Raw genomic sequence first — 12,606 nt, 5'->3', positions numbered from 1 at the left:
TACCTGTCGGGACCGTTTCCCAGCTCTGCCCTGCGGACGATGATGATGATGTCCCTGGTCCTCCGCGGACGGAATATGGTGCCCTACGGTACGGTGGTGGCATCGCGAATGCGTATCGTTGCGCTGAGAAAGTGAAAACGGCCCGCTCGCCATGCAGGCAGGCCAGCAGTCCATCTGGCAGGCGGGCTCGGGCGATGAGCATGGCGATGATGCTTGATTGAATCTAGCCCGCAATGGCAGTCCCTGCCCGCCCCGCCTGCCCCGCTCCAGACGTAAGAGCTGGTCAGTGTTTCCTCCAGTCTCCCTGGCCCTACCCCACACTGCCAGCAGGTCTGGGCTCCAAATCAGTCTTTCTTTTTTTCGGAAGCAGCAGATAATACTATTCTGTGTTTCTCTGTCATTGGCTGTTTGTTTTAAGTTGTCTATTTTTTCTGTTGTTGCAGCGCTGAGGGACGAGGATGAAGTCGACCGAGCAGTGGTGAGTATGCGCGCTTATGTCTCTCCCTCTCTCGCTCCTATAGTGAAGGGGGCCCACCCAGGCTTGTGTGCCCGTGAGAGCGAGAGCGACAGAGGCGCTCTGCTGCCGACCGCCGTTTATTTTGGGATCGCGGTGCATTGGCACTGCAAGCGTGTGCAACGCTTTCGTGGGTCCTCACGGCGCCGCCCGCGGCCGACCCGCGCGTCCCAAGTTATTTTATCGGTTCTCTTTCGACCGTGAAGTAAATGGGCAAACGAAAGAACCTTCGAATAAACGATGAATGTGGTTTTATGTCTTATTTTCCCCTGTGCGCAATGAGTTATGTCACAACACTGTTTCCTGTTGTAACATTCACGTTGACGTTTACAGAAAATCTCTGCCAAAAAGCTGTCCTCTGCTCCCCCTGTCCCGGTGAAGAGAAACACCCTGGCTGCTGCCAAACCAACTCCCGCGTCTGTGCCAGGTTAGTCTTGGTGGTGCTAGCCACAGCCCCACACCCTCGGTTCCCAGACTGCTCTGCGAGCTTTCGACAATATCCCACAGACTTGTGTGCATTTCCTGCATTCTTTGTTGTTGTTCGCTCTACCACCCCTAAATCTGTGAGGTGTATTCCATTAGTTTTTCCCTTTTGGCAATCAAATTTACGTGACAAAAATGAAAAAAGCCTTGAGAGCTCAGAATCTTGCTCATGAAATGGCGATAAGCTCTAAAGCCTTTAAGACCAAGAAGCCATACAAATTTCCTGAAAAAATGTCAGGTATGTCGTGGAATTAGCTCTGTAATTTGTGTGTGCAAAAATAATGTACTCCTGACTAATGGTATTGTTTTTCCAAAACTCATGTTGATAATAATTTACTGTTAAAAACATCCTTGTAATATATAAACCTAGTACCCAGTAATCCATCATTAATCTTTTTCAGAAAAGAAAGCATCTCTCTAAATATTCATTTAAAACAAATACATTGCCAATGCAAAATGTATGTACACTTAGCACTCAAAGCAGCTTCAACTTCATGCTTTGCCTTGTCCCCCTCTCATTTTTGAATGCCTAGTCCTAAAACATGCTTTTTTTTCTTCTCTTTTTATGAATTTCCATCAAATGTAAAGCTTTAAATGTGGTCAGACAGCATGTAACCAAAGCCTGTGTCTTGTAAAGTTTTAATGTGACATCCTCTAACGCTTGACGCTTCTATGCATGCAGGCATTCCACTTTCTTCAACCGCACTGAAGAGAGTTTCTTCTCTTAAGCGAACTCCATCAGCTGCAGGTAAGAGCTTTTTAGTTGAAAATGAAAAGGTAATTATGTTGTTTAAAAAAAAATGTAAATATAAATGAAACCAGCAGCCATTAGATTTTTGATCGCTGAACATTTTTCTCACCAGCACATTATTGATGATATCTTAACACTACAATTAAGTGACATAAATTTTATTTTCTGCAAAAAATCAAAAACTTTCAAGTGCCTCTTGTAGATGGTAGTCCTGACAGTTACATTTGTATTCTAGGTCAAGCTGGTGCAATGGATGAAGAACAATTTATGCGTTCTTTTGAAGACGTCCCCCGAGTACAATTATTTTCTTCCAAGGATCTAGATGATCACCTAAATCAAGTTAGAGAGACAATAGCAGATCAAACCAAAGACTGGAACAAAAGAGTTGATGCAGTAAGTTCATGGAACCTAAAATTTAATCACTAAACTAAATTATGATTCCTTCTGCATCATAATGTCATATTATATTTCTTATGTAAATAACTCCATCTCTACTTGTTTTCTGTACAGCTAAAAAAAGTACGGTCCATCTTGATTGCTGGAGCCTCAAGTTTTGAAGAACTGTATGGTCATTTAAGACTGTTAGAACTTCCATTCCAATTATCAATTAAAGATCTCAGGTGAACTATGCCAATTTTCTTACTGTTGAAACAGCAAATGTGTCAATCCTTTTTTTAATTTTTACTCCCTCCCCTCTATTTCTCACTGCAAGTTTATCTGCTTTCCAGGTCTTTGGTTGTCAGAGAAGCTTGCATTACTGTAGCCTACATGTCACATCAGCTCAAGCAAAAGATGGACCATTTTGCAGAAACTGTTCTTCCTAACCTAGTTCATCTTATTCAGAACTCGGCTAAGGTTTGTTCTAAATTCTTTTGTACTGTTGATCAGAGAATCACATCAAAATATTTTACCAATGATTTTGTTTGCAGGTTGTTGCTTCTGCCGGTGTAGTTACAATACGCTTTATCCTTCAGCATACTCATGCTCCTAGGCTTGTGCCAATCATTGTATCCAATATAAGCCATAAGTCCCGTGATATCCGTCGTGCTTGCTGTGAATTTTTAGATCAACTTCTTCACACTTGGTCCCGCCATTCTCTAGAGAGGCATATTCCCTTGTTACAAGAAGGAATTAAGAAAGGAATTTCTGATGCAGACTCTGAGGCTAGATTGACATCTCGCAAGTAAGTAGAATTTCATACTAAGTTATTGATGTCATAAGGTAGGTTTCTAAGTGTGAATCAATTTTCTTCTAGGGCTTATTGGGGTTTCAAGGACCACTTTCCTGAGCAAGCAGATGCCTTATTGAACACATTAGATAGTTCTTACAAGAGAGCTCTGTTCGGAGAACTAAGCTTATCTAATTCAAGTTCGAATTCTTCTCTCCATCACCAAGCATCATTACCATCCAGTCGCTATGGACAGAGTTCCGTGTCTACCCCGCGTTCCCGACCACCAGGAAGTGGAAGTGCACAAGGTTTGTTCAAGCCTAGTTTGTTTATTTTTGATTTGGATTATGTGTTTATTTCAGTCATGTACTAGTATTTAACACTTTCTATGTGCTGCCTTTTGTAAAAATCATTGACACAGGAAGCACAGAAAATTTATTTCAACAACAATCACAAACATTATACCGCCACTCATCCATCCGTGGTCACAGGTCAGGAATTCCTGTACCGAAACCACAGTCTGCTGGGCCAAAATCCATAGATTCAGGTAGACGGACTTTGCCGTCTCTCATATGTAAAACCAATATTTGTAGATGTTTCGTAACCACCTATTTCCTTGCTGCATTTCTTGTATTTGCTTTAAAGATAATGCACCGTAGGCTTATTATTTTGTCGGACAGAATCATATTGCTTACTTATTTTTTTTTCAGTTTCGGCAATTATTACCAAGAAGTTTTAAGTTTTAGAGCCCTTAAGCCAAACCCTTACATAATTGTACTATAGTTATCATTACCTTTTTCTGATTTGTTTCTTTATTTCAGCTTGCATGTGTATCTTAGTTTAGAAGCAGTAATTCTTTGTTTGCGCCTTTTGCTCTACTTTATAAGATTTTATTCTGCAGATGGCTTGCGACGCGGTATGGTTTCACCTTCCCCATCATCAATGATGATGCGCTCTAACTCAGCAATGGATGCAGCTGCAGTCCAAAGAGCCAAAGTGCGAACACAGTATGCAGCTTTGTCAAGGCAGAAAGTAGGCTCTGGCACATCCTTGCGTAAGTCACCTCACCATCAGATCATGTTTATCTTATCATTATCCATCCCATTAAATAGTTGATTTCATTTAGTGATAATTTTTGGTATAATAATATACTTAATATTAGGTATGTTGCTTGAGTGACCTTAAGTGCTTAAACAACCGTTCATTTATTTATTTTTATGAATGAAATTTATACTTGTAGTGTAATTTTTGCATTATGTTTTTCATGCTGCTCATTAGACGATGAGGAGGGTAAGTCCTCCTTCTTTGAATGGGTAGTTTAATGTTCAGAATTCTACTTAAAATCATCTTCGTTCTTGTCTTCTTAAAGTACGTGCTGACATTTAACTTTGGCTACCAATAATTAATGTTACTGGTTTGTCTTCCTACAGCACGCGCCCGGAAATCACCGATGGTTACTCCTCAAGAGCGTACAAGCCGCACTCGAACAAGGGTTGCTGGAGTTTCTCAGTCCCAACGTAAGTTAAAAAATTGTGTTTGGTTTTCATTTTTTTTTTAAGGGAAACAAGTGTTTGTGTCTATTTGTGTTCTTTAGATTGTTTGTTAATGATATAATTTTTTTAATTTCAGCCACAAGTCGATCAGGCTCTCCATCATCTAGACTGAGCTATGTTACTTACGGCTTCAGAGGCGATGGTGATGCTGCTGATAGCTCACCCTCTTATGTTGGAACCTTGGGCCGACCTCGAAGATTGGGATCTGGAATTCCTCGCTCAACTCATGGCAGTAGAGACGCTTCTCGTGAGACAAGCCCCAACCGATTTGGTGCTTTAGGTGGTCATCTTTACGACAGGTCCTTTGGATCTAAACTTAGGTAGAGTATTGCTGCTGTCTAGTTTTGGTGGCTGAATGGTGAATCTTTTGACAATTATTTTATCCTTTTAACTCACAGGGGTAGACATGGTATGTCGCCATCTGAAAGGCCTCCTACATCAAGCCGTCCTGTAATGGCTCAAAAAATTTTACAAGCAAGCAGGGAAGCAGAGTCAGCACTAGCTGATGCCTTGGTGAGCAGAGGACATGTACGAATAAAAGTTTTACTTCCTTAAATGTTTTATTTTCATTACCTTACATGTTTTAAGAATGATTCAAAATATGTTTAGAAAATAAGTTATACCTGTTGCTGTTTTACAGTCAATAGACAGTCCTGAATACACAAGAGGATCTCCAAGGAAATCTTACAGATCATTTGAAGATCATTCTGATGAGAGCGAAACATCCAGTGTGTGCTCAGAGCGCTCATTTGAATCATTCCGACGCCCTTCAGATGTAAGTCTACTTTCTCTGTTATTATAGCTCAGCCCCTTGTTACATTCATAAGAGTATATGTAAATGTACCTGCTCACTGGAGGCTTTGCTGAAAATCAAGCTTCTTGTATTGGCATTCTCAACATGCATGTTTGATGGATAAAGGAATTTATGTATGTCAGCATTTTACATTGCATCACAATATATTCAGTATTAGATTGTGTTTATTGTTATTAACCCAAAGGTATGGTGAATTGCATGTCCCAATTCAGTAATTTATTCAATTATGTCTCTTCATTTAAACCTAATTTCTTTTCTCCGTATTTTCCCTCTTCACCATACTCTAAATCTTTGTTGTCCATCAGGTTACACTCTCCCTGTCCTCTCTGCGTTAAGTTCATAGTTTTTGTTTGTTTGCCTTTGTAAATTTTGGGGTTTCAATGGGACCTTGGTGTCATTTATATTGCAATTATTTTTGCCATAACGTTTTGCGTGAAGTTTGGTAAAGATATTAATTGGCCATCCTTTGTGTTGTCATTATGTGTCTGACATATTTGTGCTGCCTGCGCTTTCAGTCATACTCATGGAGCGGTTCACAACAGCGATTGTATCGTGATGTGTGGGAACCATCCCCTAAGGTAAGTGTCTTCTTCATGGTCATTAATTCACCCTCACTCATTTAAGATTATCTTTGAACACCCATGGCAGAAATACTATTGCTTACATTTTGCATTGTGTGGCATGTACATATTGGGTTTCTCATCACCATTCAAGCGAAATTACTGTGTAGTTTTGGCTATTATTTGACAGTTGCAATGAAGTGTGCAGAAGTAATGTCAGATTACTTCTACATTGCATATTTCATAGAGTCTTGCTTTTGTTTCTTTTGTTTGTTGTGTAGGAGCAATGTAGGAGCTCATGAAACTTTGAAAAATACAACTAATCTATTATGATTAACTTCATTTAAACCATTTCGTGTGTCTGTGTGTCTTAACTCTTTTACTTTTGAATTACAGGACATTGCTGAAATTATTGCTAATTGTGCTAGTACTCTATGGAGTGATCGTAAGGAAGGTCTCCTTGGACTCCAAGCATATTTTCAGGCTGGCAACATGCTCAACGCCTCTGAACTTCGTCGCATCACTGATATTTTTACTAAAATGTTCATGGATTCTCACACAAAGGTTTGTAACTCCTCCAGCCAAGCAAGTGATATCAGTTTTAAAGAGTTTGATTCACTTATGTTTGGAATTTTACAGGTTTTCAGTTTGTTTCTGGATACACTTCATGAGCTGATTGTGTGTCATCATGCGGACTTAAATGATTGGCTGTATGTACTTCTGACAAGACTGCTTAATAAATCTGGGGCTGACTTGCTTGTTAGTCAGCAGACTAAAATTAACAAAGTGACAGAAGTAGTTCGGTTAGTATTTTTATTTGTGTATGGTTCATTTTACCAGTTTTCTTTTTATAATTTATATGCCTCTAGAGTCAACTAACAACTTTTTATTTTGCTTTTAGGGATGTATTTCCTCTAGAATTACAGCTAAGTGCTCTGATGCGCTTCCTCACTGACCCTGCCCAAACACCGAATCTCAAAGTAAAAGTGGCAACATTGAGGTATCTTACACAATTGGCTGCAATGATGGACCCTGGAGGCCTATCTTCTGTGGCATCTTCTCCTTCGCCAGGAGGTGGAAGTGACCAGTTTGCAAATGCTTTAGCCAAAATTATAAGCTGGACTCAGACTGAATTGATGGGAGGGAAGGGTGGAGATATTCGGAAGTCAGCTCAACAGGCTTTACTTACTTTATTCAATCTCAACACTCCATTGGTCACCATGAAACTTGCTTCCCTACCAAAGGACTATCAGGTTTGTACTTTTTTTAATATGCTTTTAGCAAAATAATAAAACAATAAATTGATAACTAGGGAGACAACTAAGTATTTTGAGTGATGTTTGAAAACTTTTAATTTCTAGGAGGCAGCTTACAGTCTGGTTCAAAGTGACTTGCGAAGAAGCAGTAGTGGCGGAGGAAGCGATGGACAAAGTCATAGTAATGGCATTTCATCAACCCTAAGCTCCCCTCCATCGTCAACTATTTCCTCTCCCCCTCAGTTGCAGTCACCAAGGACACCTACCCCAACAGGGGCTCGGTCATCACCTCTGCGTACTTTAAATCACCATTATGGTGGGCATCATCCATCCAACATTCCTCAGCATCATTCGCATCACTTAGATGATGAAAACTTGAATCCAGAAGAAGTCCATCGGTGAGGCCCAGAAACTGCTCACATAACTGTCATTCCATATCTGAAATATCAAGTGCCTACAGTATGGATGTTCTATTATTTCCTGTTTTTAAAATTACAGGTCATTGCGAAGGACTACAGCAGAAATCCAAAGTTATAGCTTTGAGCCTCTGAACTCTGGTAAAATGCTTGACAGAGAAAGAGATCGAGACACAACTTCTCAAGATTCAGGCATCAGTCAAATGTCTGTTGGTCCAGGAGACAAGCTAGAAGCGTTAGAGGAAAGGATTGAAGATCTTAATATTTCATCAAACTCGGTGTGCAGCCTATCCTGTTACTTGATTGTGTCAAACTTTTTGTGTTACATATGTGATTCTGGTTTTATTGTATTGCCCCGCTCTGTCTAACAGGGTCGAGCCTCCTCTTTGCCTTCTCCTACACATAAATTTAATGGACTGCTTGATAAAACTTTGTCAGGAGACTCTGTAGACGGTGAAAATGGATTCATTTCTAAAGGTATTTTCACACACTAACATATGCTCTTATTGTACATTCTTTTTAAATCTTAATTTTGGGGGTGTTGTTTCTTAGGTGAAGAAGCCTATCAGGAAGATAAGGAAGCCATTCAAAAGATTGTTCAGACTCTGAGGGCTGAGGAAGATTCTATAGATGCACCTGTAACTGAAAGAATTGTTGCCTTGAAACGCCTAGACCTCCTCGTGAGAGAGGGCTCAACTCAGGCAATTATAGATAACTTTAAATCCTTATTAAGAGTGCTAATGCATCAAATTCTGAAGCCTGACAATCAAATTCGTTGTCAAGTGCTCAATGTTCTTACTGAAATGGTCAAGAAGCAGTCTTTGGCTCCCTGCTTCTCAATGTTTGTAGAACTCCTTGTTCTTAAGGTGTTGCAATCACATGGAGATGTGAAGGAAGTAAGTAGGGATGATGTTGTACGTACATTTTCAATTTTTTTTTAAACTATCAGTTGCTTGGAGTCAATGTTGAACAACCTCTTAATTTATCTTCAAATACGTTGCAGGTTCTTAGAAGTTCTGAAGCTTGTGCATCAGCAATGGCCATCTATTTACCTTCTGATGTGATAGTACATGTTTTGATACCCCTAATTGTGACTGGGGAGTACCCTGTCAACCAGAGTTCGATTAAAATGTTGACAAAACTAGTTGAACACCATGGAGCCAGCAGTATTGACCCTCGTCTTTCAGACCTTATGCCAGGCATCATGAAAGTATGTAACACTTTTAGCTTTTTTGTCCTTAACAAATTACTTATGCTCATAATTTGATTTTAAACTTGTATTTGTTTTAATTACAGGCTTATGAAAATGAAGTAAGCTCAGTTCGCAAAGCAGCTGTGTTCTGCATGGTTGCTCTGCATGTTGCTCTTGGCGAAGAGGCGCTGGCGCCATATCTTGCTACACTAACTGGTCCAAAGCTCAAACTTTTAGATTTGTACATAAAGAGAGCTAAGGGTTGTTCAGGTGCTTCATTACCTACATCACCAAAAAATGTGCCGATGTAAGGGTGGCTTTTAAAATTAAAATAAAGTAATTTGCATAAAATATTGTTATGAATTTGATTCTCCCATTAAAGCCTCTACAGATAACTTCTTTGTGAAATATCTCAAAATCCTGTCCATGTGATATTGCTACCATGGCCATCAAAGCTGGTACAGTAATTGCTAAACTTTTTAACCATTCCTTTTATCTTGTTTTCTATTTGAAGTTCTGAACATTGTTTTATGTCTCTATGTGCATTTTGAGTTCATATCTCTGTGAATTCAACAGGGTAATGACTATTATTATTTATGTAATTTAAAGATGAAAGTAGGGTCTGGTAACAATTGTAACTGACTGTAGTGCCACACTTACAAAAACGTGTATCTAATTCATTCACTGTGATTAGCAGTTGCGCAGGAGGGAGTGATTGATTGTGTCCTTATACAGTAGTATGTACATCAGCCATGTTCTGTCTTAATAAACAACTGCTTTGTTTTCCAATCTGAAATGTCAATGCTGGACCTCTGAAATTAGACAGCTATTCAAAAGTTTGGAACATTTAGTTAAATCAATACATGTCTTGTTTCAGAAGAATGTGAAATCATCTTTTCTTATTCTATATTTTCTTTCAATGTCATTGCATTTTATTTATATAGGCTTTTTTTATAGAAATGGGCTATCTCTATGAATATTATCAAAGGTTGTAGATATTGTCGGATGTATTTATTTCTTAAATTATTGTGATGGGAGATAATTTTCATATGCTGCCAACTGTCATTTTGAGGCTTTAATGGGTTTCAGTGCTATTTTTGTTAAGTTGTTCTAATTTGTAATCTTTATTGAACAATTTTGAATTTTTTATGGTAGCAATTGATTTTATAATTCAATTAAATGGTAGAAAGAGTGCTATGAATGAGACTACTGTAGTACATGTTTTGAATTATGCTGTTACTCTTCCTTTTTTTTTTCTTCTTAAGGAAATAATGTTGTGAATGTTTTACCATGGTCTCATGATGCCAATTGTACATAAGTTAAATTATTAAATGTTTGATGTAAAACAAGTCTGCTTTGTTAAAGGTCAATTGTGTTCAAAACTTTTCAGAGACCTAATTTTTATGTATGGTCTAGACAAGCTGCTACTCAGGGCTCAAGTAACATTTATTTAAATGTACTTCAGTGAGTCTGTTTGTTTGATTTTTTTATCTCGTCTAAAAGCATTGTATTTTGTATTAAATCTATTCTGAGAAGTGTTGACTCAAAATGAACCTCTACATTTTGTCATGTGGTTCATTCTTCAGTTTACCTCAAGCAGTTGCTGTATTGCTGAATGTAAAGTAGGATCATAACAAGCCATGGAACCTCTGAAGGAAATGGATAATATCCCTGTGTAGAATAAAGAATGTAAATATGTGAATGTTGGTTGATTCTTATCATGTCCAAAGAGTAACTGCTTTGTAAAGACAATGAATGCACTACTGTTTTGTGGTGAGAAATTTGTTACAGTAATAATTATATGATGAACTCCATGAAACTTGTGCCTACTTCCTGCAGATGCACATGGATTGCATGATGTGATCAGATTTTATAAGCATCCCAAACTTGGATCTTAGATGTTACTTCCTAGAAGGTAAACCTTAGTCATTTGTATTCAGCTTCATACTACTTGACCCTTGTTTTGTACAATTTTATTTCCAAATGTCATAACAATGTTGCATGTTGCCTTCTCACTTGTTCTTAACCAAGCATTGTACTGGAATTTTATGGATGACCCTAGAGATATTCTGTTCTTAATAAATTTTTCAACACTGATGTCACTGTTTATTTACACAATCCTTCTATCTAGTATCCCCCACACTATAATTATGTAGTCTGCAGTGCACTGCGCAATATTGAGTCTGACATTTCTAAAATTAAAGTCACTTTGTTGTTTGAACAATACACAGCAAATGAAAGTAACTAGAACTAGAACTGTAGCCGCTAGTGGAGAGGGAACTACCACTACTACCCGCATAACCGTGAAGCCTCGTTGCAGGGCTTCATTAGCAGAAGTATCAGAGCAATAGCAATGGACCATCACTTTCCTCGCTCCTCTACTCCACTCCTCTCCTCTCCTCTCCTCACCCCAGCCAGCCAGAGCCTGCTCCCTGCTCCGGCTCCAGCCGGACTCCACCTTTGCACGCCGAAGCAAATTTTTGCTGAGGCCAAAAGCGGCTTTATTCAAAGTTTAAATGTCAGATTTACTCGTATTACACAAGCTTGAGGAAAGTGACTGAGTATGAGTGCCTAAAAAAGAACACCTGAGGGCTGTCGTCGACTGCAGTAAACAAGCAGAAGACAAGCAACGAAATAAAACTAAACTATCCGGGCCTTGAGGGCACCTCGCAAAACTGATTTAACTTCGCGTCTTTTTTTGATTTTGGAATCAACTCCGAAATGTCGCGAAGTGCAGAGGAGCAGCAGATCTTAGATCAGCGGATCCAGGCTATGAAGCAGAAAAATGAAGAGCTTCGGAGAAGACATTTGGTGAGTTCATGTATATTTATAAGGTTATGATTGATATTTCACATCAATCAGGTCAATCAGTTTGGTGTTACGGTCTTCAAAACAACCGCTGTTGTCTACTTTGTTTTCAGTTTAATCTTATTATTGTTATCTTTTGAATTAGTTGTGTTAAGATGCTTTTACAAATTCAATGATAAAAAAATGTTTTGTCACCTTGTTTTTTTTATTTATATGCCCTTAGGAAGTAGAGGCAGACAAGCAGTCGGCTGCCAAACAAAACGCGCTTGTTAAAATGAATGTTCCTCTTGATGATGACTGGGTTCCTGGGAGACACGATGACAATCCTCGCCATGATCGTCAGCAAAATGAGGGCCCCTCTCCACCACATGAAAGAGGAGATGATAACGGTCAGAGATATGAACAGCGTAGACACAGAAATGATGGACAAAGGGATGAAAGGTATAGTCACAATCAAAGGCATTTTCAAAATTCCAACATGAGGAGATCTGATCAGCAAGGATCCCGTCAGAGACCGGACGATGATAGATTTTATGGTAATGAAAATAGGCGCTCTGGAGAGTACGGGGGACGGTCCAATGATGGCTCTAGCAGTCGATCTAAAGAATGGGTGCAACATGGCCATAGAGGTGAAGGAGGCCAACAATCATCCTTTCCTTCCAAGGTTTTCAAGAACAGCTCCATAGAATCTGATCGCTCGAAGCGACCTGCATACAGATTGGCGGAAGTATGTTTCATGAAAAGTATATCCCTTTTTTTGTAAAATAATTATTCTAAATTTTAAATTACATTTTCAATTTTAGGGTGATGGTCCTCCTCCAGACCCTTCATACTCTTTTCTGGGGGATTCAATGAGGGATTCCCGAGAGACAGGAGAGAGAAGGGGACAACCCAACAGACGGGGTTTCCAGAGAGGTCGTGGACGTGGTGGACAAACATGGAATAACCGCAACTATAATGTATGTCATCTTATGTGGTATATTGTAATTAATAGTTATTACCAATAATGTAATCATCACTCAGTAGTTTTATTAAGCTTTTGTCTTAATTTAAAAATATTACACTTATTTTAGGACTTCAGGAAAGATGGA

General features: G+C 39.0%; 2 protein-coding genes across 3 annotated transcripts in view; both read left to right on the top strand.

The window, feature by feature from the left end:
• The window catches only part of LOC113209721 (CLIP-associating protein 1-A), a gene marked incomplete in the record, with an annotated part of 96,965 nt that extends 86,161 nt beyond the window's left edge, over positions 1–10,804 (top strand). The window contains 23 exon segments of the mRNA XM_052275265.1: positions 444–478; positions 848–941; positions 1,680–1,745; positions 1,984–2,141; positions 2,259–2,368; positions 2,477–2,603; positions 2,678–2,931; positions 3,004–3,224; positions 3,818–3,970; positions 4,347–4,433; positions 4,546–4,789; positions 4,868–4,997; positions 5,110–5,244; positions 5,799–5,861; positions 6,240–6,407; positions 6,483–6,646; positions 6,745–7,096; positions 7,205–7,497; positions 7,598–7,793; positions 7,887–7,992; positions 8,068–8,429; positions 8,519–8,725; positions 8,812–10,804. Of these exon segments, the coding sequence (XP_052131225.1) occupies positions 444–478; positions 848–941; positions 1,680–1,745; positions 1,984–2,141; positions 2,259–2,368; positions 2,477–2,603; positions 2,678–2,931; positions 3,004–3,224; positions 3,818–3,970; positions 4,347–4,433; positions 4,546–4,789; positions 4,868–4,997; positions 5,110–5,244; positions 5,799–5,861; positions 6,240–6,407; positions 6,483–6,646; positions 6,745–7,096; positions 7,205–7,497; positions 7,598–7,793; positions 7,887–7,992; positions 8,068–8,429; positions 8,519–8,725; positions 8,812–9,018 (3,932 nt within the window).
• A 293-nt stretch (positions 10,805–11,097) lies between these two features.
• Positions 11,098–12,606, top strand: part of LOC113209720 (uncharacterized) — a 6,788-nt gene continuing 5,279 nt past the window's right edge. Inside the window, exons 1-4 of one of the 2 annotated variants that reach the window (XM_026427371.2) lie at positions 11,099–11,518; positions 11,739–11,956; positions 12,065–12,242; positions 12,319–12,474. In XM_026427371.2, coding sequence (XP_026283156.2) covers positions 11,429–11,518; positions 11,739–11,956; positions 12,065–12,242; positions 12,319–12,474 — 642 coding nt within the window. In that variant the 5' untranslated portion in view covers positions 11,099–11,428. Of the gene's footprint in view, positions 11,519–11,738; positions 12,243–12,318; positions 12,475–12,606 lie in introns of both variants that reach the window. The other variant, XM_026427370.2, reaches the window with a different exon arrangement.

The sequence above is a fragment of the Frankliniella occidentalis genome, unplaced genomic scaffold (genome assembly GCF_000697945.3).
Source record: "Frankliniella occidentalis isolate FOCC.00 unplaced genomic scaffold, Focc_3.1 Scaffold8, whole genome shotgun sequence".
Lineage (NCBI taxonomy): Eukaryota > Metazoa > Arthropoda > Insecta > Thysanoptera > Thripidae > Frankliniella > Frankliniella occidentalis.
Note: the sequence above shows the minus strand (reverse complement) of the source record. Positions and strands in the feature narration are given on the sequence as shown.